Genomic DNA, 26,704 nt, shown 5'->3' with positions numbered 1-26,704 from the left:
TTTCTCATGGTTGAGAGTGATGTTAGTCACAGAAAGGACTCATTACAATCAGCACCACATGCACACTGACTGGCACAGCTGAGTGTGTTGAAGATCTAAGACCCCTCAAGAGGGGCCTCTTGGTTCAAGCTCGGTCAAAAGAATCGACAAATACGGTCTATTCAAAAAGCAAGGGTCATTAGTTTATTGAATTAAGGTACCTTGATGCAATTCTATCCAGCAACACACCGGTCCATCTCTGGATGGACAAAACAGCCACAGAATTACAAAGACACAGCTAACACAGCAGTGTCAAAACCTCACACAACAACTGAACAAAGTAGGTTCATAGCTCCTTGAAAGTGGAGTTGCATGTAGAGAGGATAGTGAAGAAGGCATTTGGTATGCTTTCCTTTACTGGTCAGAGTATTGAATACAGGAGTTGGGAGGTTGTGTACAGGACATTGGTTAGGCCACTGTTGGAATATTGCGTGCAATTCTGGTCTCCTTCCTATCGGAAAGATGTTGTGAAACTTGAAAGGGTTCAGAAAAGATTTACAAGGATGGTGCCAGAGTTGGAAGATCTGAGCTACAGGGAGAGGCTGAACAGGCTGGGGCTGTTTTCCCGGAGCATTGGAGGCTGAGGGGTGACCTTATAGAGGTTTGCAAAATTATGAGGGACATGGATAGAATAAATAGACAAAGTCTTTTCCCTGGGGTCGGGGAGTCCAATACTAGAGGGCATAGGTTTAGGGTGAGAGGGGAAAGATATAAAAGAGACCTAAGGGGCAACTTTTTCACACAGAGGGTGGTGTGTGTATGGAATGAGCTGCCAGAGGAAGTGGTGGAGGCTGGTACAATTGCAACATTTGAAAGGCATTTGGAGGGTATATGAATAGGAAGGGTTTGGACGGATATGGGCTGGGTGTTGGCAGGTGATACTAGATTGGGTTGGGATATCTGGTTCACATGGACGGGTTGGACTGAAGGGTCTATTTCCATGCTGTTCATCTCTATGGCTCTATGGCTGTAACTCTCCGGGCACCTTCTGAACATTCACTCACAACAATCATCATCTCCAAGCATAATTCCCCTTCCTCCATTATGTCCCAGGGGGTGGGGGGGAGGGGAGATGGTTAGTGGTTACAGGATGTTTCTCCCTAATTTCCTAGTCCAGTGAAGTTAGACAGGTACATCGGAAATGCAGGGTTACAGGTATAGCAATGGGCTGAATCGCCTGATTCTATGATTCTATAATTCAACAGGCACTGGTGAGTGAATTCTGATTATTGAACTGGGGAAGGGGGTGATATTATTCACAGATGAATACTATTGTAGCCCCCCCTGGCTCTTACCTGAAATATCTACAACACCAACCTTTCCCCAGCTGGGTGCTATCTGATAGAATATATCCTCAAGTCTCACCCACAAGATTAAGCCATTAATTTCACTAATCTCACCCTGTTATACTCAGTGACCCAACTTAGTGTTGGTCAGATTCCCTATGCTGGAAGAAGTGAGGACTGCAGATGCTGGAGATCAGAGTCGAGAGTGTGGTGCTGGAAAAGCACAGCTAGTCAGGCAGCATCCGAGGAGCAGGAAAATCAATGTTTCGGGCATAAGCCCTTCATCAGGAATGAGTACAATAGTATTCATCTATGAATGATGAGTCAGGCAAGTTGTAGACTTAAGGCCTAGTTCAGAATCTCAGATAATCTCAGTGCCATTTCAGTTCAGTTCAAAAGGACTATGACATTGACATCCTCCTCTGGAGACAGTTGCCATTCACATACTACTTTTCAAACAAAAACAATGTTTTAACGCCCGTTGTCCTGATTAGAATTCCTCCCTCTTCCAATCCCACCCAAATGAGATCACTCCGTTGACGTCTCATTGTTGTTTGTATGGTTATGTAAAAACAGCCTCTTCATTTACTCGAGCACTAGACTGCAATGTCTTTCACTGGATGTGAAGTACTTCACAATGTTTGAGAGACTTGACAAGATTATAGATAAATGCAAGTCATTTCTTAGTTCTTACTGGTGGAGAGGGGGATGAGTAACAAGTTCCTTGCAAGGGCAGTGCTCTCAGGAAATGTTTGCCCAGCCCAGTTCGGCTGATGCTCTTGGCAACACAGGGAAAGAAATGGCCATTCTGCCCCTCAGGCCTGTTTGGCCATTTAGCGAGATCACTCTAATACTTGCTTTTCTCCTTAATACCCAATAACAACATGGAGATTCACCTCTCAAAAATTTCAACTGTCTCACAGAACCTACAACCCTAAGGGAGGGTAGGTTTCAGATTCCCACTATTCTTTGAGTGAGATATAAATATTAAATGACATCCACTCTTCCGTGCTACTCTCATTAGAGAAATTAGTACCTCTCTCTCTATTTATCTGATAAGAACTTATTAACATTATAAATATCCTAGTCAGCTCCCCTCAATCTTTTCAAGCCAGGAGAAATCAAGACAATTTGTTGCAACTTTCCTCATAACTTAACACTCTCAGCTTTAAAACATTGTGGACATTTCGGCATATTTGGCAGGGTGGAAATATGTACAACAAAAAGCATCAGTCAATAATTTCACAACGATCGCTGTGCAGTAAACCATGGTTCCATTGTTCCTGTGTGTGTTCTTTTTGAAGATTCACACACACTTAACATTCAGAACAAGCCTTCCTCAGAATGTCTCGGTCAAGACCATGTATTGGCAGGACTCGTATCTGAACATACGCTTGTCTGTTAGAATGTTTTTACTGTTGGTGTCGCAAGCCACATCTCAGTCGCTTTAACATCTCTCTGTCTAATAGTCCTCAGACCAGTGCCACTTCGTGTGCAATACAAATCCCTCTTTTTGTTTTGTCTGCGTGGAAAACTTTAGAATGCAAATCAGTCCACCCAACCAGCTCACTATCTGCCTCTGCCCTCACTCATGTTCAGAGGTTTAGGTCACACTGAAGGCCAGGAAAGTTCCTGGTGGCGCCACCTCATGGCCTGGAGAAGCTGGCTGACTCCACTGGTGACTGCTTGTTGGGTTGTGGTGTTCAATGATGTGCAAGGCCTCGGTGGAGCCAACCTCCGTGTGGGCCACTTGCACCACGTGCACTTTGCTGACCACTGTTTTCCTCAGGAGGCAGTTGAAGACTTTCTTGAAGCCTTTGCGGAAGTGTTTGGAGACCAGGGCATAGACGATGGGGTTGAGGCAGGAGTTGGCATAGGACATGCAGTGTGACAAAAGCCTGAAAACATAGGTGGCCTGATTGAGAGGGAAGTGGCCGAACCAGAAACACAAGATAACCAGGTGATGGGGCAGCCAGCAGAGACAGAACAAGACAGCCACGATAATGATCATCTTCGTTACCTTGCGCTTGGCTTTCTTGGATTCAGACATGTCTTCGATAGGATCCACAGCAGTCCAAAGGTACCTGATGGTCCTGGTATAGGCCAGGCTCAGGATCAACACTGGGATGATGTACCCAAAGATGAAGGTGAAAATGTCCATGATCTTGCGCCTGTAGTCATCCCAGACTGGGAAGCAGAGGGTCAGCTCTCTGTAGTGGATCACCTGATAGTAGCTGAGGTAAGGGCCAGCAAAGATGAGAGAGAGGGCCCAGATGATGCAGATGGTGGTCAGGGCATTTCGGGGAGTCCGCAGCTCCCGGGATCGCAGTGGGTAACGAATCGCCAGGTACCTGCAAGACAGGGCAAGTCAGAAACCACGGGATTAATGATTGTACATGAGAGATTCAGGGAGACAGACTGAGGAGATGACATTATCCACAACAGGATCAGCAAGATGTCTCACAAGATATAGTTCACCCTCTTATAGCCAAGACAGTCTACCGAGTATCCAAGTAATTGTGTTATTTACATTCCTGATAATGGGTTTTGCATATCATCATAAACCAGCAGGTACCTGGGCAAGGGCAAACATGAAGCAGGCCCCTGAGGAGTCCCGTATCTATAGACTTTAGTTAATCCAGACCACTGCATTCTCCCAGCTGTCACCCTTTCCAGTCACCATTCTGTCCTTATGAACTGAATGTCCTCATAGAGTCATAGAGATGTACAGCACGGAAACAGACTCTTCGGTCCAACCCGTCCATGCTGACCAGATATCTCAACCCAATCTAGTCCCACCTGCCAGCACCCGGCCCATCTCCCTCCAAACCCTTCCTATTCACATACCCATCCAAATGCCTTCTAAATGTTGCAATTGTACCAGCCTCCACCACATCCTCTGACAGCTCATTCCATACATGTAGCAGCCTCTGCATGAAAAGGTTGGCCCTTAAGTCTCTTTTATATCTTACCCCTCTCACCCTAAACCTATGCCCTCTAGTTCTGGACTCCCCACCGCACTGAAAATATTTCGTCTATTTATCCTATCCATGCCCCTCATAATTTTGTAAACATCTATAAGGTCACCCCTCAGCCTCCAACATTCCAGGGAAAACAGCCTCAGCCTGTTCAGCCTCTCCCTGTAGCTCAAATCCTTCAACCCTGGCAACATCCTTGTAAATCTTTTCTGAACCCTTTCACATTTCACAACATCGTTCCGATAGGAAGGAGACCAGAATTGCACGCAATATTCCAACAATGGCCTAACCAATGTCCTGTACAGCCGCAACATGACCTCCCAACCCCTGTACTCAATATTCTGACCAATAAAGGAAAGCATTTCAAACCCCTTCTTCACTATCCTATCTACCTGCAACTTCACTTTCAAGGAGCCAAGAACCTGCACTCCAAGGTCTCTTTGTTCAGCAACACTCCCTAGGACCTTACCATTAAGTGTATAAGTCCTGCTAAGATTTGCTTTCCCAAAATGTAGCACCTTGCATTTATCTGAATTAAACTCCATCTACCACTTCTCAGCCCATTGGTCCATCTGATCAAGATCCTGTTGTAATCTGAGGTAATCTTCTTCGCTGTCCACTACACCTCCAATTTTGGTGTCATCTGCAAACTTACTAACTGTACCTCTTATGCTCGCATCCAAATCATTTATGTAAATGACAAAAAGTAGAGGACCCAGCACCGATCCTTGTGGCGCTCCACTGGTTACAGGCCTCCAGTCTGAAAAACAACCCTCCACTACCATCCTCTGTCTTCTACCATTGAGTCAGTTCTGTATCCAAATGGCTAGTTCTCCCTGTATTCCATGAGATCTACCCTCGCTAATCAGTCTCCCATGGGGAACCCTGTCGATCGCCTTACTGAAGTCCATATAGATCACATCCACTGCTCTGCCCTCATCAATCCTCTTTCTTATTTCTTCAAAAACTCAATCAAGTTTGTGAGACATGATTTCCCACACACAAAGCCATGTTGACTATCCCTGATCAGTCCTTGCCTTTCCAAATACATTACATCCTGTCCCTCAGGATTCCCTCCAACAACTTGCCCACCACCGACATCAGGCTCATTGGCCTATAGTTCCCTGACTTGTCCTTACCACCCTTCTGAAACAGTGGCACCATGTTAGCCAACCTCCAGTCTTCCAGCACCTCACCAGTAACTATTGATGATACAAATGTCTCAGCAAAAGGCCCAGCAATCACTTCTCTAGCTTCCCACAGAATTCTAGGGTACACCTGATCAGGTCCTGGGGATTTATCCACCATTATGCATTTCAAGACATCCAGCACTTCCTCCTCTATAATATGGACATTTTTCAAGATGTCTCCATCCATTGAAATGGGGATGGGATGGTCTTTATCACATTGGGACTGTTAATGGATAAAGTACAATTGTGGTTTGTCATTACCTTGAGTAGGAGGGCTGACAAGCAATCTCCTTCACTCTTACCATCTGCCATCATGTGTATTGGAAGGATTTACATAATGTTTGGCCACATTATGAATGCATCTTCCATGGTCAATAAGTGTTGATGTGGGACTTGAACCCAGAGTTTCTGGTGCAGAGATTAAGAGCACTACCTACTGCCTATTACTTCCTCAGTACAGTTATATTATGTAGGACACATTAGCAACATTGACCTAGATTTGGTAGGTAATATTGAAGGGAAAATGCTCCCCATTCATAGAGACATAGATAAACTTATAGCACACAAAGAAGCTATTTTACATTTTATGTTCTTGTCAGCTGTAAGAGACCTCTCTGATCTCATCCCAAATTCCAACTCTTGGTCCATAGCCCTGCACTTTATAGTAATTGTGTAAATTAGAGTGAAATTTCTTCTTAGTTCTTCGGGCTAAAGGGATCAGAGATTGTGGAGGAGAAAGTGGGAACATAGTTGGGGTGATCAGCCATGGTCAGACTGAATAGTGCAGCTGACTAGAAGGGCTGAATGGCCTACTCCTGCTCTTATTTTCTATATTTTTATGTTTTTACGGGTCACAGATGGAGTATTGTGTGCAGTTCTGGAATCCATATTATCGGAAGGATGTGATAGTACTGGAGAGGGTGCAATGGAGATTTATCGGGACGTTGCCTGGACTGGAGAGTTTCAGATACAGAGAGAGATTGGACAGACTGAAGTTGTTTTCCTGAGAGCAGAGAAGACTGAAAAGGGACATGATTGAGATGTGTAAAACTATGAGGGGCGTGGAGAGGGGAACTGAAAGAGACTTTTCACTTTGATGGAGGGGTCAATGACCGGGGCATGGATTTCTGGGAAGGTGCAGGAGGTTTCGAGGGAATGCGAGGAGAAATCTTCACCCAGAGGGTGGTGGGAATCTGGAACCTACTGTCTGTAAGGGTGATAGGGGCAGAAACCCTCATAAACATCGAAGAAGGTTTTAAATGTCCATTTGCAATGCATAATGGTTGATCAAAGTGGTTAGTTTTATTGGTATATTCAAAACAGTGTAAAGTTACACAATCCTCTGATACAGTCCAGGCTCCTTGCAAACAATAGACACTGGAGGGATTAGATTTCAATGTTACTCTCCTAAAATAATACTTTAATTTCATTTGATAGGTTTCCTCTCACATTTTTATTTGTGTGTCAGTAAAATTATTTCTCTTTAAAGAGCTTGATCATTCTTTTTTTCAGATGTTTATCTCTTTTTTAAATTATAAAAGGCACACTTGGTCGGGCAATTAAGACGTACATGTTTAGGTTAGATTACTTACAGTGTGGAAACAGGCCCTTCGGCCCAACAAGTCCACACTGACCCGCCGAAGCACAACCCACCCATACCCCCACATTTACTCCTTACCTAACACTACGGACAATTTAGCATGGCCAATTCACCTGACTTGCACATCTTTGGACTATGGGAGGAAACCGGAGCACCCAGAGGAAACCCACGCAGACACAGGGATAACGTGCACACTTCACACAGTCAGTCGAGTGAGGTGGGAATCCTGTTGAGGCTGGCAGATTGCTAAAGAGCAGAGATTCTCAGGTAACTTCCATTTTTGGCCATCGATGCCTGCATTAAGATCAGTGTTCACATGGTGCTCCTCAAGGAAGCTGGTACCAGGTATGCTGAAGAGCGGCGAATGGGCTCAGGTTAAAAATGGAGCAAGTCAAAGTCCCTGTACTGCTCAGTAGTAGAATAGCCCTTGTGAGTTGATGCAGCAATATCCCTGGAGAGGAATCATCCAGTATCCACTGGTACAACTAAGGCTCTCCAAAACTGCTGGGTGCCACAGTGACTGGAATGAACGATCACATCTGAGAATGGTATTTTAGTTTGCGATATGAAATGTGGTTATGGGTTATACCCAGACCAATGTGGCTTCGGCACAGTCATTTCTGAAAACCAAAGACAAAGTATTTGAGAGCCAGAAGCTCATCTGTTAGATACTGAAGATGGTTTGGCTTTTTCAGTAGGTTTCATGGATGAAATTTACTAGAAAGATTATATATTGGATGCCTTTTAGCTATGGTGAGATAGATTTTGAAAGCTGGACAGTAATTCCATTAGAAGACTTTATGTGAGATTTTAGAAATTGCTGTACTATGGGAATGTGTCACAAATGGACAGGGTCCTGGTCTGAACTGGGGTTTGGATTTCAGAAAGTTACTCCTTCTGGAAAAGATCACCGCTCCCTTGACAGAAAATTGCTTGGGACCCATTTTCAGCAGGATTGATGGAACATTCCCACAGAGGCTGACTGCAACATTTCTAGGTTATCAAGAAACTAGGCGTAAAGGAAGAGTTACAGACAAAAGGAATGAGGTTGTAAGCACTTTTTTTAGTGGATATGGAAAGCATTGTATTTAGGTTTGGGATATCAACCACTGACAGCTTGCACTTGGAATATTTATCTGCCTCCAACTGAGTTTTAATGGGAAGAGGCTACAGTTTATTACAAATTAGCAATCACATTGGTAAGATAGGAGATGTTACTCAGAATGTGAAGAGACCTCTGGGTTTAGGTCTTCTGTTTGCCACCCCATTTTCCACCATTAATTATAAATCTCTGCTGCATGAGAGGAAAACTTTAAATTTTACTCTCAGGAGGCTGTTTCCTTCCTCATTGAGCCTCTGATTCAGGGCAGGGCCTGCTCCTACAGATTCCCATTCCTGACAAATCTGTAACTGCCAGGTAGGATCTGCATCTAGCTCACACATGTCTGTGCTTCTCTTACCAGGTCTGAAGTTAAAGGCTTTTATCAGGAAGTGCTACTTCTCCCATGTTGAGCTTCAAAGTGTCACACTGTTCAGCTGCTGCAGCTACTGACTGGGTGCATGAGTAATTCTGAACACTGTAAATTCTTTAAAGCTGTAAATAGACATGTATTCTGGTGATTGTTTGGTGCAGTTGACTGAATTCTAATTCCATCAGTGCCACCATGTTATTTTTGGTTTTGGGATGCTACTTACAGTTTGGGTGGTTTTGCTGCCATTTTCTGAGACTTAATGAGAAGGGACTCTTAACTTAAACAAGTTGGAGGTTATTGCCTGATAATGAATTAATACAAATTGTGTTATTAGGTTAGACAGCGTTACTACAGCTATGAGGAGACCTGTGGATATAATGTTCACTCCTGAAAAGCCAAAGGTGTTCTGGCTTATAGAACATAGAACATAGAAAAGTACAGCACAGAACAGGCCCTTTGGCCCATGATTTGTGCCGAGGGTTAATCCTAATGTAGAATAAAATAACTTAACCTCCGCACCCCTCAAGTCCCTGCTCTCCATGTGCATGTCCAGCAGTCACTTAAATATCCTTAATGACTATATTTCCACCACCACCGCTGGCAACGCATTCCATGCATTCACAACTCTCTGCGTAAAGAACCTACCTCTGACATCTCTTCTATACCTTTCCCCTAATATCTTAAAACTATGACCCCTCATGCCAGTCAATCCTGCCCTGGGGAAAAGTCTCTGGCTATTGACTCTATCCATTCCTCTCATTATCATGTGTACCTCGGTCAGGTCTCCTCTCTTCCTCCTTCTTTCTAGAGAGAAAAGTCCGGGCTTATTCAACCTTTCTTCATAAGGCAAGCCCTCCAGTCCAGGCAGCATCCTGGTAAACCTTCTTTGCACCCTCTCCAAAGTCTCCACATCTTTTCTTTAGTAGGGCGACCAGAACTGGACACAATGTTCCAAGTGTGGTCTCACCAGGGACTTGTAGAGCTGCAGTAAAACCTTGCGGCTTTTAAACTCGATACCCCTGTTAATGAAAGGCAAAACACCATATGCTTTCTTAACAACCCTATCCACTTGGGTGGCAACTTTGAGGGATTTATGTATTTGCACACCCAGATCCCTCTGTTCCTCCACACTGCCAAGAATTCTGTCTTTAATCCTATATTCATCATTCAAGTTCGACCTTCCAAAATACATCACTTCGCATTTATCCAGGTTGAACTCCATCTGCCATTTCTCAGCCCAGCTCTGCATCCTGTCTATGTTGCGCTGCAGCCTGCAATAGCCCTTGATACTATCAACAGCACCTCCAACCTTTGTGTCATCTGCAAATTTACTAACTCACTCCTCAACCTCCTCATCCAAGACATTTATAAAAACTACAAAGAGCAGAGGCCCAAGTACAGAGCCCTGTGGGACCCCACTCAACACTGTCCTCCAGGTAGAATACTTTCCATCTACAACAACTCTCTGCCTTCTGTCAGCCAACTAGTCCTGAACCCATTTAGCCAAATCTCCCTGTATCCCATACTTCCTCACTTTATGAATGAGCCTACCATGGGGAACCTTATCAAGTGCCTTGCTGAAGTCCATATGCACCATATCCACTGCTCGACCTTCATCGACCTGCCTTGTCACCTCCTCAAAGAACTCAATAAGATTTGTGAGGCATGACCTGCCACTCATAAAGCTACACTGACTGCCTTTAATCACACTATGATTTTCGAAATAGTCATAAATCCTATCACTCAGAATTCTTTCCAAAACATTGCTGACCACAGATGTAAGACTGACTGGTCTCTAATTGCCAGGGATTTCCCTTATTGAAAAGAGGAACAACATTCGCCTCCTTCCAATCCTCCGGTACGACTCCTGTGGAGAGTGAGGAGGCAAATATTCTTCACCAGTGGCTTAGCAACCTCCTTTCTCACTTTCCTCACCTAAGCCTGTAAGACATCACTTGGTTGAGTGGAACTCAATGTAGTGTTCAACATTAACCCTTTCTGAACCAGATAGCCCAATAGACAACAAGATTGGAACAGCATTACTCAGAGAATGAACCCAAGGAAAGCCTAGGCAACAGTTAACAGAAGCTTCAGTTGCAATACAAACTATAGTGAGTCCTTGCTTCAAGTTGTAGTTTCATTCCAGAAAGGCATGACTTAAACTGAAACGACTTTAATGGAATCAGATTTTCCCATTGAAACCAATGTAAAAGCTGTCGTTGGGTTCTGCTGCACCTTCATCATCAGAGAATAAAATTCAATCTTTTTACCCTGTAGACTGAAATATGATAAATGCCAAAGTCCTATATTGGTAAATGAAATAACCTTTTAAAATAGCTCTAAAATGTAAAAGAAATATGCCCTCTCATTCTAACCTGCCTACTGCCAATCCTGCTGTCCAATTCTTATGCTTGCTCACACTGACTTCCACATATCTTCATTCTGATCAGATGGACGGATGGGCCAAGGAGTGGCAGATGGAGTTTAATCTAGATAAATGTGAGGTGCTACGTTTTGGTAGGGCAAATCAGGGCAGGTCTTATATGCTTAATGGGAGTGGGAAATGTTGCTGAACGAAGGAACCTTGGAGTGCAGTTTCATAATTCCTTGAAAGTGAAGTCACAGGTAGACAGGGTAGTGAAGAAGGTGATTGGTACCCTGGCATTTATTGGCTCACTCCATTGTGTATAGGAGTTGGGAGGTCATGTTGTGGCTGTACAAGGCATTGTATAGGCCGCATTTGGAACACTGCGTTCAATTCTGATAATATGTTGTGAAAATTAAGAGGGTTCAGAAAAGATTTACAAGGACACTGTAAATCATTGTTAGAGAGTTTGAGCAATAGAGAGAGGCTGAGTAAGCTGGGGGCTATTTTCTCTGGAGCATCGGAGGCTGAGGAAGGGTCAGCAGTAACCGGGATGTTTGGGCATTGAGAGAGTCTGTTAGTTGGAGACTTGGTACAGTAGAACAATTAAGGCATAGTAGAGGCTGGTCCAAAATCTATCAACTTGTAAATCCTTTCTGTTGTTCTCCCAACTGTTGGATCTCACCACTCTCTGAAATATTCATCTTATCTGATCAGAAATGCTTGACATAGACTGAAAATAATGTCTGCCTGTCTAAGAATGCAGAGAGAAACTGTGCATGGACAAGTCTCCTGTCATTTTAAATAGCACTGAAGAAAACATGAAGATCTCCAGCTCCTTCCAAATTCTTTGCAAATTGCACAGTGATGTTTTTTGCTCTTTAGGTAAAGGGATGGTTATGTTGTCAAAAGGAGCCATTACAGCCAGTCAGACACAGCATGTAGCTTTACCCGAATGACTGAAACACAGCCGACTATGGAATAAACACATGTAAACTGTACTTAGACTACAACATCACTGACAACATCTCACATCCGAAATGCAACAAGTCTCCTCAATTATTATCTAAACTATACTCAGCCAGATCTCTGGAAACTACTGCTAGCATGTCTGCAAACTTTACCAACCTGATATAGATGCAATAAAAATATAGCCTGTTAAATACAGGAACTAGTCTTTCAGTATCTTAAACCTGTTCCACCATTCAATGTAATTCAAGCCCCACTATTCTGGGAGCCATCACAAAATGTGAAAGGATTTAAGGTTAAAAGGAAATACTCACTAGGTTTCTATAGTTGTCATGGTAATTACAAACAAATTTTCTTTGATCAATTGCAACTAGCAAACCGAAATTGGTAACATATAAATCTACAACTTAAACGGTACCCCTTCTTAAATTCCCCACTTCACAAATATACAGACACAAAAAGACGTGATTATTAAGGGTGAAAAAAGACAATCAGGGAGAAACAGTTCAATTCCACTCATCTGTACCACAGGATTCAATGAGTTGCTTTCTTTCTCTTCCTTTCAATTCACTCTTAGTGAATGATCCTTTAGCTCAGAGCCCATCAGCTTCACGGTGTCTGCTTTACTCTCATTGTCCCAGGAAAGCAATACAACTTTGTATACAACACACGTGTACTCCAATAACCAGCAGTCATCACAAATGCGAAAGGATTTAGTCAAAAGTGCTCAGTTTACCTGACTGACAGAAGGTTAAAAGGAAATACTCACCAGGTTTCTATAGTTATTGTGGTGGGCCACTCTGCGGGGAATCTCATTAATCAGAGGGAAATAATTCTGGGTGGGTTACTCTTCGGAGGGTCGGTGTGGACTTGTTGGGTCGAAGGGCCTGTTTCTACATCGTAGGGAATCTCATCTCATCTCAACCTTTAATTTTAAAACTGCGACCAATTGAATGCAGTTTCCTTGATTGAAAGCAGTGTATTTCCTTTGTAGTCCAGTAAAATAAGTTTTAAAAGTGGTCATTGTACGACTAAAGCATGACTTTGAACTCCTTCAATCATTCAACAGGCATTTCACTGCTTTGGTCTTCAGCACGTCACACCAAGATCTGAAGAAACAGCTCTCCACAGAGCAATGCAATGATTAGACAATGGTCTTTACACAAAGGAATCCAGCCTATCAGCATCCTCCACCTGCTTATGTAAGTGTCCCAGAATTAAGCAAGTTTAGTCAGACTCCATCCACATTTCAGTGGGGACAAGAAAATGTCCTCAATGTTGCACTAAATGCAATCCCTACTCTGTGGAAGCAGGCCTTTTGACCCAACAAGAACAAACCAACCCTCTGGACAGCACCTTCCCAGACCCTGTACCTCCACATTTACCATGTCTAACCCATCTAGCCTGTAAATCCCCAGCCACAGTGGGAAAATTCAGCATGGCCAATCCACTTAGCCTGCACGCCTTTGGACTCTGGGAGAAAACCCACACAGACAGTCACACGAGGCTGGAATTGAATCCAGGTCCCAGGAGCTGTGAGACAGCAGTGCTAACCACTGAGCCACCGTGCCACCCCTCGCTGCTTTGCCAATCCCGGCTGCATACATTTGCTGGATGTTCTTTGCCCTCCAGGTGGATATTCCTTCAGCCGTTCCATTATTCCCATTCTAAGCTATTTATCTCTCCACCTCCTTCTTTAAGACACTCCTTACAACCCACTCCTTTTGCATATGGTCACCTGTCCAAATATCTCCTTTTGCCACAAGACATGCTGAATCCATCACACTCAAATCTAAGTCATTTATATAAAGTACAAGCAGCAACAGCCCCAGCACTGACCCCTGTGGGACATCACTGGGCATAGACTTGCCGTCCGAAAACACCCCTCAACCATCATCCTTTACTTCCCGCCACTCAACCAATTGCAGAACCAGTTTTTCAAATTTCCACGGATCCCATGGGCTCTTACCTTTACTGTCAGTCTCCCAGGCAGGATCTTATCAAAACACCTTGCTGATGTCCAAGTAGACTGCATAAAAAGCATTGTCTGGAGTCACATGTAGACCAGACCAGGTAAGACCTTCACTAAAGGACATGAGTAAGTTGGATAGGTTTGCCCAGCAATTGACAGTGGTTAAATCATCATCAGGAGACTAACATATTTCACTTCAGACGTATCATTTTTAATCAAATTCAAATTTAAATCTGCCAACTGAAGCAATGCCCAGGAACATTGGCCTGGGATTTTGGATTCCTAATCCAGTGACGTTGCCACTGTTTACCCAAGAGCAAAGCTCATTGATGCTTATAACCTGGTTAAAATACAGCAATAACAGAATTTTTTGACTTTAACAGTAACATTTCCTCAGGTGCTTCAGAGGAATATTATCAAACAAACTGATTTTGTAGCTTCCCACAGTGTGGAAGCCCCATTTCACCCATCAAGTCCACACCAACCCTCCCAAAAAGCATCCCACACAAACACACCCTGTCTCTGCAGTTCCCACAGCCAGTTCACCTAACCTGCACATCTCTGGATGGTGGGAGGAAACCCATACAGACCTAGGGAGAATGTGAAAACTTCACACAGACAGTTGCCTGAGGCTGGAATCAAACCTGGGTCGCTGGAGCTGTGAGGCAGCAGTGCTAACCACTGAGCCACCATCAGAGTATCCCTACAGTGGGAAAGCAGGCCATTCAGTCCATCAAGTCTATACCATCCAGACTCACACCCAAACTGTATTCCTGTAACCCTGCGCCTCCCATGGAGACTGAAGTGAGACATGATTGAGATGTATAAAATTATGAGGGGTATAGACTGGGTAAGAAACGTTTCCCCTTGATGGAGGGATCAGTGACCAGACGACACAGACTCAGGAGAAGGCATAGGAGGTTAAGAAGACAAGTGAGGAAAAGGAGGGAGGCTGGAACTCACTGCCTGGGAGAGTAGGTGAGGCAGGAACACCAGTACCATTGCAGAAGTATTGAGATATGTATTTAGAATGTCAAGGCATACAAGGCTATGGCCAAATGCTGGAAAATTGAATTAGAATAGTTAGGTGGTTGGTTTTGACTTGGTCAGACTTGTTGGACTGAGGGACCTTTCTCTGTCCTGTAGGCCTCAATGACAGTACAGCTGTGACCTGCAGCAATGTGGCTGACTCTTGATGGCCCTCTTGGTAGTAAATGCTGGCCCATGAACAAATTAAATACAGCAAGGTCAGTACACCAAGGCTGCATGATTAGATTAGATTACTTACAGTGTGGAAACAGGCCCTTTGGCCCAACAAGTCCACACCGACCCGCCGAAGCGCAACCCACCCATACCCCTACATTTTACCCCTTACCTAACACTACGGGCAATGTGCGACCCGCACATCTTTGGACTGTGGGAGGAAACCGGAGCACCCGGAGGAAACCCACGCAGACACGGGGAGAACGTGCAAACTCCACACAGTCAGTCGCCTGAGTCGGGAATTGAACCCGGGTCTACAGGCGCTGTGAGGCAGCAGTGCTAACCACTGTGCCACCGTGCCGCCCATGCTTTATATTTGCATTACATTTCCTGCTGGATATTGGTTTCAACATTATGGAGGCAATGTTGGGGAAGATATCATCTTATCATTGCAGGATCACTAGGCCTGGATTCATGGACAACATTGTTTTGCTGGCTGTTAGATCATAGGCCACAGCAAGGCTCTGCAACCTATACTCAACACCCAATCTCCCCACAGACTACACTCAGCACACAAACTCCCCACACACTACACTCAACACACAAACTCCCCACAGACTACACTCAGCACACAAACTCCTCACACACTACACTCAACACCCAAACTCCTCACAGACTACACTCAGCACACAAACTTCTCACACACTACACTCAACACCCAAATTCCTCACAGACTACACTCAGCACACAAACTCCTCACACACTACACTCAACACCCAAACTCCTCACAGACTACACTCAACACCCAAACTCCCCACAGACTACACTCAACACACAATCTCCCCACAGACTACACTCAACACACAAACTCCCCACAGACTACACTCAACACACAAACTCTCCATAGACTACACTCAACACACAAACTCCCCACAGACTACACTCAGCACACAATCTCCCCACAGACTACACTCAACACACAAACTCCCCACAGACTACACTCAACATCCAATCTCCGCACAGACTACATGGAACACCCAACACCACCCTCACCCAACAGACCACATTCAACACCCGAACTCTTCCAAAACTACAGTCAACACCCAAATTCCCTGCAATCTAGTCAATACCTCAGCATCCTCACAAACTACACCCTGTCATGGTCCCACCTGTTTATATTCTGCTCATGCAATGTCTACCCAACATCCATCCAGAACTCTTAAATAACCTTGTACTGTATTTGGTGAAATCTCTAATCAAAGCCACTTTTGAAACTGTATTTACTATCGATACAGTTCAACCTTTGTTCAATATCGACCAAGGAGTTAGCAACCAAGCAGGTTAGCCTGTTCACACTGTCCAGCCTACACTGCCTCATCTGACTGAGGAGAGATTGTCCTCGTTAGAACTCTCTGCACTCAGTACATTCTGTGACGTGATGCTTTCAGAATGGCTCCTCCAGAGGATGGTGTGTGTGTGTGTGTGTGTGTGTGTGTGTGTGTGTGTGTGTGTGTGTGTGTGTGTGTGTGTGTGTGTGTGTGTGTGTGTGTGTGTGTGTGTGTGCGGGGGGGGAGGTGCAGCATTTCTGCCTGTCAGGCAGATTCTCCTGCATTCTGTCCCATCCCAGGACTTGTTGCTCACTGCAGGAGTGTTCAGGATATCATTCCAGAGTTTGAGAATTTGTCTGCTCCTCCTTCCACCCATTCCCATTCCTTCCCATAGGGGAAAAGCACTCGGCTGAAGATACCAAGCAAACAGGAGTGATTTAGGAAGCTGGGTATGACCGTTTCAAACAGCTTCCTGTATTTTGGAAGGTGCTGTCACACTCTCATATTCAATTGCCTCCTGGATCTGCTTCTTTTAGCTTTCCCCTGAATCGCTGACGTTGCAGAATAACCTCCTGAAAATTGTTCATCTCCAAAACCACCCTCTGTACTGGTCCTGCCTGGATCTGATTCTGAGGTTAACTAACCTCTGGATGGACAAAGCTGAGAGATTCCACTCCAACTGGTTTCTTCAGCGTGTTCACAGGAGGCCTTTCTCCCCACACACTGTTGCTGATAGCCCTAACCCTGTCATTTCTGCGATTGGCAGGAGGTATGGTGAAAGCACAGACTGACGTTAGAGATGGGTCACTGCTCAGTAGCAAGACAGAAACACAAGAGAGAGACACTGGGCCAGCTCACACAGCCCCTGTTCCTACTAAGTTAAAAATCACACAACATCAGGTTATAGTCCAACAGGTTTAATTGGAAGCACTAGCTTTCGGAGCACAACCACCTGATGAAGGAGCGTCGCTCCGAAAGCTAGAGCTTCCAAATAAACCTGTTGGACTATAACCTGGCATTGTGTGATTTTTAGCTTTGTATACCCCAGTCCAACACCAGCAACTCCACATCATGACTACCCCTGTTCCTATAGACTGCAACATGATACTCACTCTTGATCAGATCCAGGAACACAATAACCAAACCGAGGGGGGAATTAGTGACTTTCAGTCCTGGCAATGGTTCCTCCCTGAATTCCACTCGGGGTCACAGAGTGTCACAGTCCTAGTCCCAATCCCAGATTTAATCCCAGACTCAGGGTCAATCCCAATTCTAATCCTGTCCCCTCCTAATTAGATACCTTATACTATCCGGTTTGAAAAGCCCCTTCACCCTCCGAGTGCCCATCCCTGCCCTGCTCCAGCCCCTGCCCAGGTGGTATTGGACCCACCTGTCGACGGAGACTGCGGCCAAGGTGAAGCTGCTGGCGTAGACGGTCAGGTAGATGAAGAAATGGACGAGCTTGCACATGAAGGAGCCGAAGACCCAGGAGTCCAGGGTGTAGATGGTGCCCTGGAAGGGCACACAGCACAGGATGAAACAGAGGTCAGCAATGCCCAGGTTCAGGATGAACAGGTTGGTGGTGTTGCTGGTCATCTGGCCATTCCGAAGGAGCACAGCTAGGACCAGGCTGTTGCCCACTGTACCCAGCAGGAAGATTAGACAGAAGACCAGTGGCACGATGACCCTCTCGGGTCTCCCCTCCCAGCCCTGGCAGGAGCTGCAGCTCTGGCTTATATTCATCTCAGTCGCTGGCAGCTGCCCAGACCCCGCTCCTCTCTCCCCCACTCTTCTCTCTCCCCCCCTCTCTCTCTACCCCCTCCCCGCGCTCTCTACACCCTCCTCTCTTTTGCTCCCTCTCCCTCCTTTCACTTTCCCTCCCTTTTTCTCTGCTGCCCTTTTACATCTGTCTCCCCTCTCTCTCTCTCTCCCTCTTCTCTGCTGCACTTTTAAAGCTGTCACCTACTCCTCCCCTTTCCCTCTCCCTCCTTCTCTACCCCTCCCTCTCTCTCTCCCTCTCTCTGTCTAACCCCCCACTGCTGCCTTTTTAAAACTGCCTCTCTCTCCCTCTCTCTCTCTCCCTCTCTCCCACTTTCTCTCTGCTGCCTTTTTAAAGCTGCCTCTCTCTCTCTCTGGCTTGTTACCAAGACGACACGAGTGAGACTCGCTTCCTCAGTTGCTGCTGTCCACCTCCCCCGTCCCCAGTGCCAGTGGAGATGCTGAGGGAATGAATGGCAGGGACTGGCTGCATCAATAAATTAAAGGAACCTGGTTCCTGAGGGAGAGACCACCACTGAGCCTGATTTGGAGGCTAATGCCTGCAGAAAGTGAGATGATCACTGTTAAGCTTGGCTATGTTTCTTCCTATATGTGTGAGTATGTTTCTGTGTTCCTCTGTATGTGTTCCTCTATGTCTGTGTTCCTCTGTCTGTCTGTGTGTTCCATACACCCTTGGGTGTATATACCCCAGTATTTGTGTGTTACCCTGTATGTATGTATGTGTCTCTGTCTGTGTGTGTTCCTGTGTGTGTGTGTTTTGTGTACAATCCCCTGTATTTGTGTGTTCCTCTGTCTGTGTTTGTGTGTGTGCGTGTGTGTGTGAATGTGCCTCTTTATGACTGAGTCTGTGTGGATAGTTCAGGGACCTGCGATAATGTTCACATTTGTTGTAGTCAGCTGCACAACATTCATGCCTCTGACTTAAAAAGTTGGATCTAGGGCATCTTGTGGTGCAGTGGTAGTCTCCCTACCCCTGATCCAGGAGGCCTGGGTTCGGGTTTCGCCTGTTCTAAAGGTGTTTAATAACATCTCAGAACATGTTGATAAGGAAACCATTTGGCGCAGCAGGTCCCACCCTGAACAACTGAGCCCAACGTGTTGCATAGCAGTCACTGTGCTGCCTGGGACCCTGAGAGCTCTGACCCTATCAGGTGGCTGGAAAAGATTCTACCGCACAGCAGGACTTTGAACAAGAGCTTTGAACAAGACTTTGTGGGCGGCACGGTGGCACAGTGGTTAGCACTGCTGCCTCACAGCGCCTGTAGACCCGGGTTCAATTCCCGACTCAGGCGACTGACTGTGTGGAGTTTGCACGTTCTCCCCGTGTCTGCGTGGGTTTCCTCCGGGTGCTCCGGTTTCCTCCCACAGTCCAAAGATGTGCGGGTCAGGTGAATTGGCCATGCTAAAATTGCCCATAGTGTTAGGTAAAGGGGTAAATGTAGGGGTATGGGTGGGTTGCGCTTCGGCGGGTCGGTGTGGACTTGTTGGGCCGAAGGGCCTGTTTCCACACTGTAAGTCTAGTCTAATCTAAAAAAAGAGTATGGAGCTTCCACACAAGAGTCGTTTTGGACTCAAAACATTAATTCTGTTTTCTCTCTCCACAGATGATGCCAGTTTCTCCAGCACTTTCTGTTCTTATTTCAGGTTTGCAGCAACTGCAATATTTTTACTGTTCCATCAGTTGTAGGGGAGCCATCCATGGTGGCTTGACTAATAGCTATCATCTAAAACAAAAACAAAAGTTCAGCAGTCAGACAGCATCTGCAGAGAGAGAGAGAGAGAGAGAGAGAAACAGAGTTAATGTTTCAAGTCGAGTATGAGTCTTCTTTACAGCCACATATGATCTCCTCATGGTCTGACTGCTATTTGTGGGAACTTGCCTGTGTGCCAATTTGCCTCTGAATCTCCTACTTTGCAACACTGACTACACGTCATTGGCTGTACACCATCTGGGATGTCCTGAGGTCACGCTGTGAAATGGAAGCAGGGTTTGTTGATGTTAGTTTAGCAGAGTCTGCCCAACTGTCCTGACAATCAGATTAGATTAGATTACTTACAGTGTGGAAACAGGCCCTTCGGCCCGACAAGTCCACACCGACCCGCTGAAGCGCAACCCACCCATACCCCTACATTTACCCCTTACCTTACACTACGGGCAATTTAGCACGGGCAATTCACCTGACCCGCACATCTTTGGACTGTGGGAGGAAACCGGAGCACCCGGAGGAAACCCACGCAGACACGGCGAGATATCAGGAGGATCCTTCCTGGCCAATTCAAAATCATTTAACATGGCAACACGGGAGACTACTTGTGCAAGCTCCCAGTGCTGGTTCTTTGAAGAGTCACTTTGCGGTCTTCCTTTCCCCAATGAACTGCATGTCTTTACCCTCTCCGTGTTTATCCAGTATTCTGTTGACAGCTACCATTGAATCCACCCTTACAGATAGTACAATCTACACCAGAGCAACTCACCATATTCAAGCAAAAACTGCCTTCCTTTCAAGTTATTTCTGTCAATCGTCTAAATCTGTGTTCCCTGGTTACAGTTGTTTGACCAGGAGCAGCCATTTTGTTTCATTTATCCTTGCTAACAGTGCTCTGGATTCACCTTTTCCATGCAATTATATCGTACTTCTTTCTAAAAATTCGATTGTAGGCAACAGTAGAATAAATTACTCTTGAAACACAGAAAGTTTTCATTTAGGTTCAAAGTAATGAACCAAAGTTGTGGAATTTAACCCAACAGTGAACTGAGATCGCAGTCTGGGATAAACAGTACAAGAAGTGCTATAGGAAGGATATTATTAAATTGGAGAGTGCGTCTGTGTGTATGTCTGTGTGTGTGGCTGTGTGAGTCTGTGTGTGGGTGAGTGGTAGCGTATAGCGGTCATGGTCTGAAAGACAAGCCTAAGGGGATTGTGGGGTAAGGACAGACAGATTCTGGAGGGCACCACCTAACCTGGAAAAGAACCGAAAAGCAACCTTTAACTGGCCAATAATATTCTCACCCATCCCGTAAAATTGTGACCAGCTCCATATTGGGCCATTAGACAGCAAGAGGGCAACTTGGGGAATACCCCCTCCCTCAGAGTGGGGAACCTGCTGGGTGGGGATCTGTAAATTCTGCCTTGTGTTCGTGCCTTTAGCTATGTAAACCAGATGTGTCTGATTTAAATCTGGGTGATTTTCCGATGTTACTGTATCCTTGTATATTTGGATATGTAGGTTTTCTATCCTTCATTCCAAAGACCTTTAGCTTGATTCATATGGAATAGACAACATAGCTTCATGTCAGTGAAACAAGAAATTTATGACAAAACTGGCCTTTCAATAGAAATGGTGTAGAAGAGGGGAAAAGGCAAGGGTTGGCACTAGGGAATGGGCCCAGTGGCCTCTTTCTGCTCTGTGACAATTCTGTGCTGAATATTGATTTTTTGGGAGGTTACAACTTTGCAAGTGTTGAAGGTGAAGACACCACTTAATTATCATTCACGGTCTGTCTGTGAATGAATGGGTTCACTGTGCACCTCAGCCCCATGTTGTCAGTGCCTGATAATTGCAAAAATGCCAAATGAGAGACTGTTCCGGAGTGAAATCAGGAGGTACATCTTCACACTAATGGCAGTGGACAGCTAGAATGGTCAGCCTCAAAAATCTGAGACCCAGATCGATACTGTTTTGTTTGGGAAGATTATCAAAGGATCTGGAGCAACAGTTGTGTAAATAGGCCTAAGATATAGGCCAGCCATTTGTTAATTGATTAGTGAAACAGGCTGAAGGACCTCCTTCTGTTCCAAGTTTCTTTTGCCACATTACCAGCCTACGTGTGAATGTACAAGACAAGGATCAATACAATGTGATTTACCTTGTGCTGCCAATGACAACCTAGAACTAAATAAATTACACCAAGGTCAAGGGATAATATGATGGAAAGCGCAGCAGAGAATGGAAGTGAATCCTGCTCTCCAGATCCCACTCTCTCCCCTGCCCCTAGTGCTCAAACATCTGAGACTCAAGATTCAATGTGTTGACAGGCCGGGAGGAGGATCATCCTCAATTAAAGAAACAGCAAATGACAATGATTGGAGCCAACATTAACACCACTCATTCAAAGAGAAGCTGCATGCTGCTCTTTGTTCACTGCGGATGTTATTCAGTATGATCACTATTGCAATCTCACTTCCAACGCAAGGCCTGGAACAGAGTTTACAGCTTCATTCATCCATTAATTCATGAATGGAACCAACCTTCCCATACTTCCAATGTCTGATCATAAACTTCCAATCAAGAGATCATTGTATTTCTTCCATTGATCAGGTTGGCCAGGCAAAGGCATTCATTGGTTAGAAGCACCAGCCCCAGGGCAGATGTGATCATGAGAAATAGATACAGTTAGGACAGAGACAGCACAGTGTTAGACACAGAGTTAGCTTCCGTCTAGACTTTTAACCTGAAGGTAAAGCCCCTCTACACTGTCCCACATCAAACACTCCCAGGACAGGGACAGCACATGATTAGATACAGAGTAAAGTTGCCTCTACACTGTCCTCCCGTCAAACACTCCCAGGATAGGGACAGCACAGGGTTAAATACAGCGTAAAGCTGCCTCTACACTGTCTTCCCGTCAAACACTCCCAGGACAGGGACAGCACACGGTTTGATACAGAGTAAAGCTGCCTCTACACTGTCCTCCCGTCAAACACTCCCAGGACAGGGACAGCACAGGGTTAGATACAGAGTAAAGCTGCCTTACACTGTCCTCATCAAGCATTCGCAGGATAGGGACAACACAGGGTCTGTCTACACCATCTTCATTCAACACTCCCAGGACCTATACAGCCATGATATTAGATACAGAGTAAGGCTTATCCACACTTTTCCCACCACATACTCCTGGGATAGGGACAGCACAGGGTTTAGCTGCAGAATAGGACTACACTGTTTCATCACTCACAGGACAGATTCAGCTCAGGGTTGGATATAATGTAAAACTCTGTCTGCACTGTCCCCACCAAACATTCCCAAGGCAAGTACAATATGAGTTCTTGAATTATAAGCTCCCTTTTTACTAGGAGAAAGTGAGGACTGCTAATGCTGGAGATCAGAGCTGAAAAACGTGTTGCTGGAAAAACGCAGCAGGTCAGGCAGCATCCAAGGAGCAGGAGAATCGACGTTTCAGTCATAAGCCCTGAGGAAGGGCTTATGCCCGAAACGTCAATTCTCCTGCTCCTTGGATGCTGCCTGGCCTGCTGCACTTTTCCAGCAACACACTTTTCAGCTCCCTTTCTACTAGTCCAGCATCACTCTAGGGTAGGTACGTCATGATATCAAACTATTCTCTTATTCCAACAAACAATTTTACGTTATCTTGTTGAATGTTTGGTGAACTATATTGTTAGTCCTGTTTGTGATACACACTGAGTAAAGGCAGATGGTGGGTGAAATGTGCAACGTGATTTGGGCATTCATTCATTGGGCATCACGTGTTTGGTTGGCCTGAGGTATAAAGGATCCACAAAGGCAAAGCTCAGTAGAAATGCAGTAGTGTGTGAGAACAGACAGCTTTCAGCGTGTGTACGTGATAATAAACACCCCTCTCTCAGAGACCCTGATTCAATCAGAGTGAAACACCAGGGGCTGGCGTTAGAATGTTAATAAGCTAATAGGTATCGTCCCATGAGAATTTCACCTGACTTGGACAGGAGATGGTTAAATAACATCTTTTGAAGCTATACCATTGAAATGGGTTAAATCAGTCTTCGCTGGCTTTGCTATGTACAAAAAGAGTAAAAGGAGCTTCCTCATGTACACAAACTGTCAAGGTTTTAATTATTGCTCAGAAAAAACAATTTTGATGAAATGTTTCATTTTGACCTCATCAGGACATTTTGCAGGAATATGAATAGAGGGGAGAACCAATATTTATACTCTGTTAGGGAGGAATGCTGATTGCTTATAGGTTAGATACAGAGTAAAACTCCTGTGCACTATTCTATTTCACTTACACTACAAGTACATATTGGATCCAATGTTTCCTCTCACTATTTTTTCCCACCGTGTGGACCTTTGAGGACTGTCCATACCAGCAGCTTCTGGAAGCAGAAGCCAATGCCAATTAGAACTTATCAGTGACTTGCAACTGTGCAGCCTCACAGCTTGGAGGGAACACTGATCAGGACATGTTCAGACTGACAATTGCCGTAAATACCAGGCTAATGTCACATTTAGCCACATCATGTGAAATGCGAAAATAAACATCATGGAAATTATACTGTCAATGAAAGAAATATAAAGAGTATTATATAACATTTTGTGTGGGTGTGAGAAATTGAATGTAGATTCTTAGCAGGTATACTTTTGGGCTTTTATCTGTACATGTGAATTGATGCACAAAGTATTACTAAGGTCTGATATAATTATTTGGCTCTTGAAACTCATAGTCATTTCTCCCCTCATCAAATTTCTTTTTCTGTTTCGACTTGTGTCATACAACGGCCAGTCCACTGGAAGAGACATTAGGAACAGCAAAGCAACACAAAAGCAGTAGTAACAGACATAACAGAATATACAGTGAAGCTTGTGAGATTTATTAAGGACAATGGTCATGGTTTTTATAAGAAAGAGGGTGGGTTAAGCATAATGTGAGTATAGGCACCTTACTGACAGATGCAGGTAACATTGTAATTTTAGATCAGGAAATGGCAGAAGATGAGAATAAAATACCAGCAATACAGCTAAAATTAAACAGAAAAGGAGAGGGTGTAACTCGATTCAATATAAGTTTTAAAAAGCTGAGGGATAGATTGATCTTGTTAAATGTTGACAGATCTCCAGGATTTGATGATTTTTGGCCCATGATGTTAATGGAGGAAATTGGCCACATTCTTCCTAAATTTTAAATTAAGGAATTACCCCTTGGGTTAGAAAATTGTCAATGTCACTCAATTTTTGGGAATGGTAGAAGAAATAAACTAGAAAACTAAAAACCTGTTAGCAGTGGGGAGATAGTCGAATCTATTATTAGAGTCAGAGTGACTCAGTATACAGACAGGTACAGCAAATGAGAATTGGTACAGGATAAATCAGGTCTCACAAACCAAGCTGATTTAGTTTCTGAAGGTGACCAACATGGTAGACAAGAGAGGCATTCAGGAATATTCCACACAACAGCCTGTTAACTAAAACAATAGTCTCAATTTTACATTTATTTGGCTAAGTCTGAGTTGCATCAGAGAGTTTTTTTCCATGAGGCAAAGCAAGTTTTCTCACAATATCTTAACAAATTCACCACATTAATTACTAACACCACCCCTATGGTGCCCCTCACATCCAAATCTACCCTACCTTCACGTGCCATTCCCAGAACAACTCACTGCTCACCGTCTACCTGCTGAAAGACCATCATCCCTTGCAGCTATGCCATCTTTGAAAGCTGGCTGTTCACCCAGACCAGCACTGACATTCTGAAGCTGCCCTGCTTGCTGGCAGACAGATTCTCAACATAAACACTTGGTCCTTTGAACCTGCTCCAATAAAATTGTGGCTAATCTGATTTTAATCTCACTTCTACATCCTTGCACACTCCTGATGATCTTTCATTGATAAACAAGAATCTATCACCACCTTCAAAATATTTAAAGGTTCTCATTTGAGGAAGGGAAATTCCAAGACTCACAACCTCTGAGCCTAAAAAGTTCCTCATCTCTGTTTTAAATAGTAGATCCCTTATTTTTAAACTATTGACACCTAGTTCTAGATTCTCCAACAAAGGAAAGCATTCTTTCAACATCCACCTGGTCAAGTCCACTCAGGATTTTATGTTTCAATTAAGTCACCTCTGACTCCTCTAAACTCCAGAGGATACAGACCCAGCCTGTCTAACCTTTCCTCATAAGGAATATTCCAGGCATTAGTCTAGCAAGCCTTCTCTCAAGCATTAACATCCTTCTGTAATGCTGTAGACAGTACTCCAGACAATGCCCTGTATAACTGAAGCATACCCTCCCTACCCCTCACAATAACCAGAATATCCTATTAGTTTTTCTGATTACTTGCTGTACCTGCACACTAACCTTCTGTGATTCATGCACCAGGAGATTTCTTTCCATCTCAAAACTCTGCAACCTCTCATCATTTCGATAATATGCTTCTTTATTATTCTTTCTGCCAAAATGGACTGTTACCCACTTATCTTCCATATGCCAGGTCTTTGCCCAATCACTAACCTATCAATATCTTTTTGCAAACTCCTTTTATCTTCCTCACAACTCACTTTCCTACCTATCTTTGTGACATCAGCAAATTTAGCTCCATACTTTCAATCACCAAATAATTTCTATAAATTGCAAAGGGTTACTTTCAAAACTAACCACTTAGTTGCTCCCCATGCTGGGAGCTTTCACACATAGGGTTTTGCGAAGTCAGCTGTGAATTTTGCTGTTTGTTCATTTTTCTCAAGATGCATTCCAATGTCCAGAGATACTTAAAACCAAACAGCAGAGGCAGTCAGCTGTGTGGGTT

At 44.5% G+C, this 26,704-nt stretch overlaps 1 protein-coding gene across 1 annotated transcript; it reads right to left on the bottom strand.

Annotated features, from left to right (window-relative positions):
* Window positions 1-2,928: 2,928 nt before the first annotated feature.
* On the bottom strand, window positions 2,929-18,145 carry LOC132827715 (galanin receptor 2a-like). The gene is made up of 2 exons (XM_060844399.1): window positions 17,793-18,145; window positions 2,929-3,676 (listed from the first exon to the last, which is right to left on the bottom strand). The coding sequence occupies exons 1-2, from the start codon at window positions 18,143-18,145 to the stop codon at window positions 2,929-2,931; spliced, it is 1,101 nt and encodes a 366-aa protein (XP_060700382.1).
* Window positions 18,146-26,704: the final 8,559 nt, after the last annotated feature.

This window comes from Hemiscyllium ocellatum, chromosome 25 (assembly GCF_020745735.1).
Source record: "Hemiscyllium ocellatum isolate sHemOce1 chromosome 25, sHemOce1.pat.X.cur, whole genome shotgun sequence".
Classification (NCBI taxonomy): Eukaryota; Metazoa; Chordata; class Chondrichthyes; order Orectolobiformes; family Hemiscylliidae; genus Hemiscyllium; species Hemiscyllium ocellatum.
Note: the sequence above shows the minus strand (reverse complement) of the source record. Positions and strands in the feature narration are given on the sequence as shown.